Raw genomic sequence first — 6,290 nt, 5'->3', positions numbered from 1 at the left:
CGGGCTGGGGATTCGAACCCGCCACCTTAGGTGTACGTGGCTGGCGCCTTAGCCGGTTGAGCTATAGGTGCCGAGCCAAGGATGCTTTTTTGATTCTGCCTGTAAGTGTTAAATCATTGCCAGCTGACTGCATCCATGATGTCCACTCTTTCTTCATTATGGCCTTAAAGGGGTTGTTTACTGACACATCAGAGGCTGCAGTTGGGTAGCTGGTAAAATTCCTCACTAGGTGTCACAACAAGTTGGATTTTCAAGTCCACAGCAATTGCTTTTACACTTTGTGTAACTTGGGTTTTGAAGTGATCAAAACAAAGAAAACTTGATTTTTTCCGTAATCTTCCTGGCCTTCATGACTGGGCTTTGTTAAACCAGATTTTCATGTCTTCTTCATTCATACATTCTTTTTCATGCACGTGGGACAATAACTCCATTTGGAATGTTTTCTTCCAGAAACTTTTTCTTTTAAAGGTGATCATAGGTGGCAGCTCTGTCCCATTTGCACAATAGGCTAGAACACCAGTGAAATATGTTTTCTAATATCCATTAGTTTTGCTCCTTTGATGTCCATGGTTATGCTGGATGGCATATCAAATGTGAGTGGTACCTTATCCATACAGGCAATTTGGGACAGCTCAAAGTTGTTAAGTCTTTTCCAAGATTGATAATGTAAGAATGAAATACCACAACTAGATTCTCTTAGGCTGCTGGAAGTGCTCTCTTTATAAAGTTAAAGCACCATTTAGATACACCTGAGAAAACATCAGTGTTTTTTTCTTGTGTGGTCTTTTTACCCTTTTCTTATATCTTCTTGGTTGAGACAGATAGTTTGAGGCTGCTTCAGAATCCAGGTCTTCACCACCCATTCTACCTCCAGCCACTGTGTAGGTTTCCCTCACATTGCCTTCTTCTGCCTTGGCATCTGAAGAAGCTTTTCTTCCCATTGCTTCTACAATCTGATAACATTTTCTGGGGGATGAGGTCCAAAGAGTCTCTCAGTAGCTCTGTTTCCATGTTCTTTAAAATATTTAATAACTTTGAGCTTAAAGCTTGCAGGTTACGGGCTGGGCGTGGTGGCTCACACCTGTAATACTAGCATTCTGGGAGGCTGAGACAGGTGGATTGCCTGAGTTCATGAGTTCAAGACCAGCTTGAGTAATAGTGAGACCCTGTCTCTAAAAATAGCCAGCCATTGCAGTGAGCATCTGTATTCCCAGCTACTTGGGAGACTGAGGCAAGAGAATCACTTGAGCCCAGGAGTGTCTCAAAAAAAAAGCTTGCATTTTACAAAAACTGTTTCAATATTTTCCAAAGGATTTTACCATAATTTTTGTAAAAATTAATAGCCGGATTGTTAGCTCCTACCTGAAGTATACTAAGAGAATCATGTTACTTTTTATTGCCTGAAAATGCTTTCATCGTAAGTGCAACAAAACCAGTTCCTTTGATCTGGGGTATTATTTTGCATACGGGTATAGTTGTTGCTTTCTAGAGTGACTCTTTTAACTCTTAAGTATAAATAAAAGAATTAAAAATATTTATATAGATAGGGAATGAGTACTACCCATGTATAGTGCCATCCTATTTTTCCCACAAAATTTGGAGCAAAAAGTGCACATTATACACTGCAAAACATGGTACCTGGCCTAAGGAACACACTAGGACCCCAAGTGAGGGCACATCACAGGGGACCCATGGCCATAATAAAGGATAAGCCACTGTTGCCCCATGGAGTGTGAAGGTCATATCATTTCAGGTTCTTCTTAAGTTCACATTCCTTGGTGTTGCATCACAGACTCATGTCTCTATCACATCCTGCTGGTGCCTCAGGAAAGCTTATTCTGTGTGGGGCCTAAGACATGCAAACAATGGGGAGGTTCTTGTGGTCCTACCTTCCACCCATTTTCCTGTTTGCTTATTTCTGTAGTAATACCAGAAACAACTCTACCATCTCCAGAGCAAGACAGAAATGAATGGATATGGCTGTGGTCTTGTAAACTTCTTTTTACTAGCACAGGTGGTTAGCTCATGGCTGTAGCTTTTTGACTCCTGTGTAGATTATTATTAATTTAAATTTGACCAATATTCTTCATGATTAGATTCAGTTTGTGCAGTTGTTGCAGAACATCACAGAAAGTGGTCTTCTTGTTGTGCCCTAAGACAGTTTTTGCTTTTCCTAGTGATTTTAATGTTGATCCCCTGGTTAAAGTAGAGTTGGGCACAAATACACAGTAGAACCTCTATAAGTTGATCACCCAGGGGACTAAAACAAACTGGTCAACATAAGGAAGTAGGCCTGCGGTACTGATATGTACATGTGATACATATCTGGTGTATGAAAATTAGGTTGACTTGAAGAGGCCAATGTAAGGTGGAGGGTCTAGTGTATTTTAAATGTTAAATTATCACAGCAATTAGGGTAGACAGGATAATAGTGTTAGTCAAATCTCTAGAATCCCCAGTAGCAGAGATAGTATTAGAGATTGTTACAAAGGATGGTGAAGGCAAAACATAGAGATCAGAGCAAGTCTTTGTTGGAGACACAACATGAACAACCCAAATAAGGGCTTCCGTTGTCCAAAAGTAGCTTATATTCTTGTAAAAGACAATATGATAGACAAAAAGATGCAGACTGAGTTAAGTCCTAGAAAAATTTGACTTAAGTCAGTAAGATAACAGGGATGGAGAGCATGAGGCTCCCAGGCAAGGCTAAAGCAGTCAGTGTGTGCTCTATACATGTATCCCAGGATGTTGGTGATCAGACCAGGTGATATAGCAGGCTCCCTGTGCTGGCCACGGCCTGTGTTTCTCCTGTTGGAGCTCTGGCTTGCCCTAGCTTTCATGCTTGTAAAGGACAGTGAGAAGAGATTGGTGGCCAGCCAGCTGTAGCAGGACTCCAGAGCAGTCTATACAGCCCTCACCCTTCTGTGGTAAAGAAAGGAAGGCCAGGGAAGGTTCAACAACTACCCAAGTTCATATAGCTGCTTAGCACATCAAATAACATTTTTGTACTCTGCTCAGTTGCATGGAAAAGAACATCAAGAGGCAAGTTTTCCAAAAGTTCCATAGGGAAATTTAGCAGGGTTCTAAAAACATTCTAAATGAATAGATCAGAATAGAATGAATAAATGAATTGACCAAGAGTAAGTTATTAACCACTTTTATCTTACTCTTAACTGGGTTGCCATTATTTCTGTCTCTGTGTTTTAGTATTTAATCTGTGTATTTATGTACTGGGATGCCATTGTTTCTGTCTCTGTGTTTTAGTGTTTAATCTGTGTATTTATGTATATACATACTTCATATTTTCTGCATTCAGGAAGGTATTTAAAAGATTGACCTGCAGTGAGGAGGAAATAAGTGTTAATTTTGTTCTAGAAAGCAGATGTTCTCACCAACAAAGCTGTTTGTTAGTATAGCTAAATTGAGTTCTGAGTCTTAGCTGCCAAGGAAAATGGAAAAGATCCTGAGAAAACTAATCTGTCCCCAAACAATCTTTTTCTGATTCAAAAATTTAAAAGGAATCTATAGCCAAGGGATGGGAAGAAGAGACTGGGAAGTTGTTTAATGGAGATAGCTGAGTTTCAGTTAGGGAAGGTGAAAGGAATCTGTGGATAGATAGCAGCAGTGTTGTACACCAATGAGAATGTGTTTAATGCATCAAAAGTAGTTAAAATGGTAAATTTTATGTTATGAGTATTTTACCACAATGTTTTAAAATAAGTTAAAAATAAAACTACTATAAAACACAGTACTTAAGGCAAAGAAAATTTTATATTGAGCACATTGTCTTCACAAAAGTGGCAGAGGGGCATTCTTCATAGTTTTTGTTTCTTGCTTCAAGCCCTGGTTAAAACTCAGTAAGACTATTATATTAAAGATTTGGGGCGCTTAATCATATTATTAAACGGTCAGTGTTTGTCATTGCAAATATGGACAGTTAAATCATATATAATAAATATGTTTATATAAATAGCATAGAAATTTAGCATTCACTGTTTGTTCACCTTGAAATTGCATTTGCTTCTGATTTTGCCGCATTAATTTTATTATGAAATATATAAGTTCTTTTAGCCTCAAGTTTTCTGATCTTTAAAATGGGGTAGTAATCACTCCTGCCTTAGTTGCTATGACAGTAGAGAAGTTAACATACATAAAATACTTAGACCAATGCCAGGTACCTAAAGAGCATGTACATTTTCCAGGTTGGAATTTAATTAGAAGTATATCTTAAGCCAAGCATGGTAGCTAACACCTGTAATCCTAGCACTCTGGGAAGCGAAGGCAGGTGGATTGCTTGAGCTCAGAAGTTCAAGACCAGCCTGAGCAAGAGTGAGACCCTGTCTCTACTAAAAATGAAAAGACTATCCATGTGTTGTGGTGAGCATCTGTAGTCCCAGCAACTAGGGAGGCTGAGGTAAGAGGATTGCTTAAGCCCAAAGTTTGAGGTTGCTGTGAACTATAACACTATGGCACTCTATCCAGGGCCACATAGTGAGACTCTATCTCCAAAACATAAATATATATACACAAACATACATATATAAGATCTGAGCTGGACAGAGCCTTCACCCCTTTAGTTTATGTTCCCGTTCATGAAAATCACATATTACAACAATGAGTTAAGTCTCAGCACCAACTCTGACCCTGGTTTTTTGTTAACTTACATTTTAAGATTTTAAGAACTATGAAAACAGCAAATAGGAACAGAAAGAGCTTTGTTAAGCAGGTCACAGTTCTCTGAACTCCTTTGGAGTTACTTGTCACATATCATCAGAAGCTATTTTTGGTGATGAGCTGGCAACTTGATTAGATCATCTTTCAAGTTTATTGAATGCAAAGAATTAGGAGCTGTTAGACTTGCAGAAAGGTTTATGATGAAGTTATTATAGTTAGACCTTCACTGTCTTACACCCAGACACTACTTGAAGTTGTGCCCAGGGTAGGGTCCTAGGTTGTCTATCACTCAGATAGTGCTGGCATAGAGAAGGAAGGAGACTCAGCATGGAGCCTGGTGACTCCCAGGCAGAATTGTACTAGTTGAAGTTCAAGATTTGGAAAGTGACTTCTCTTCAGCTGCCCATACTGGAGTGTACCTACTTTGAATTCAGTCTGTGATGGTAATGATTCTGTGAGTTGTTTTTATCAACTTTCTTGCCTCTTATCCTGCACCATCCCCAGTTGTTCATGTGCTACCATGGAGCCTTTTAGCTGCAAAGCGTTCATGTAACACTCAACAGCTCTATCTGGAGATTCATCTTTCTTGTTTAGACCTAGAATCTGCCTTCTGGGTATCCTGGCTTGAATTAAAATGAATAAATCCTATAAATTGGTACTAATAAGGTACTTAAGTACATGACAAGAGTGAAATATCAAAAATCTCTGACTACCTAGTTTTCAGTATGGACAAATTGGTGTGCAATTTCTAATTATTCTAAAGTAAAACATTCCTGTCAGCTTGGATAATGATTATGTTTTCATTTGTTTGTTTGTTTGTTTTGAGATAGCCTCAAGCTGTCCACCTGGGTAGAGTGCTGTGGCATCACAGCTCACAGCAACCTTCAACTCCTGGGCTCGTGCGAGTCTCCTGCCTCAGCCTCCCAAGTAGCTGGGACCACAATCCCCGGCTATTTTTTGGCTGCAGCCATCATTGTTGTTTGGTGGGCCCAGGCTGGATTTGAACCCGCCGCTGTAGGTGTATGTGGCTGGCACCTTGGCCACTTGAGCCACAGGTGCCGAGCCTATGTTTTCATTTGTAATGGTGTCATCAAAGTGAAAATAGAAAAGCTGAATAAGAAATCATTATGGACCTTCTTAGCTTGTGTAATCCTGAATTTAGTTAGAACCTGCCATTGGGTTTGTCCATGTAATGGGCGACCACTCAGTAATCATACTCAACTATTTCTACCTCTTATCAGGTACATGGTGCAGTGGCCAGGAGCACGAATCCTGCGTCGTCAGGAGCTGGATGCCTTCTTGGCTCAGGCACTGTCTCCCAAACTCTATGAGCCTGATCAGCTGCAGGAGCTCAAGGTAATTTGTCAGCCTCATTTCATTGTCTTGGGCAGTCTTGCTTTGAAATTCAGTGTAACACAGCTAACTTTCACCAGGTAGAATTACTAATTCTTTAAACTAATTCCTTTAGTGTGCTAAACTAATAATAATACTAATGTGATGTGAACTTGATCGCCTTCAGGGCAAAAGGAATATTCCTTTCTAGTTATGGATTTGCCTTCCCCAGTTTGGAAACAGTTCTACTTTTGTCAAAGAATATGATTTCCCCTTGTTTATCA

The 6,290-nt window shown here is 39.7% G+C and overlaps 1 protein-coding gene across 4 annotated transcripts in view; it reads left to right on the top strand.

The window, feature by feature from the left end:
• The window catches only part of FAM120A (family with sequence similarity 120A), a 129,385-nt gene that overhangs the window by 100,910 nt on the left and 22,185 nt on the right, over positions 1-6,290 (top strand). For all 4 annotated transcript variants that reach the window (XM_003795026.2, XM_023516234.1, XM_023516232.1 and 1 more), the window contains exon 12: positions 5,916-6,030. In XM_003795026.2, the coding sequence (XP_003795074.1) occupies positions 5,916-6,030 (115 nt within the window). The remainder of the gene's footprint in view (positions 1-5,915; positions 6,031-6,290) is intronic.

This window comes from Otolemur garnettii, unplaced genomic scaffold (genome assembly GCF_000181295.1).
Source record: "Otolemur garnettii isolate 467f Iridium unplaced genomic scaffold, OtoGar3 scaffold00088, whole genome shotgun sequence".
NCBI lineage: Eukaryota > Metazoa > Chordata > Mammalia > Primates > Galagidae > Otolemur > Otolemur garnettii.
Note: the sequence above shows the minus strand (reverse complement) of the source record. Positions and strands in the feature narration are given on the sequence as shown.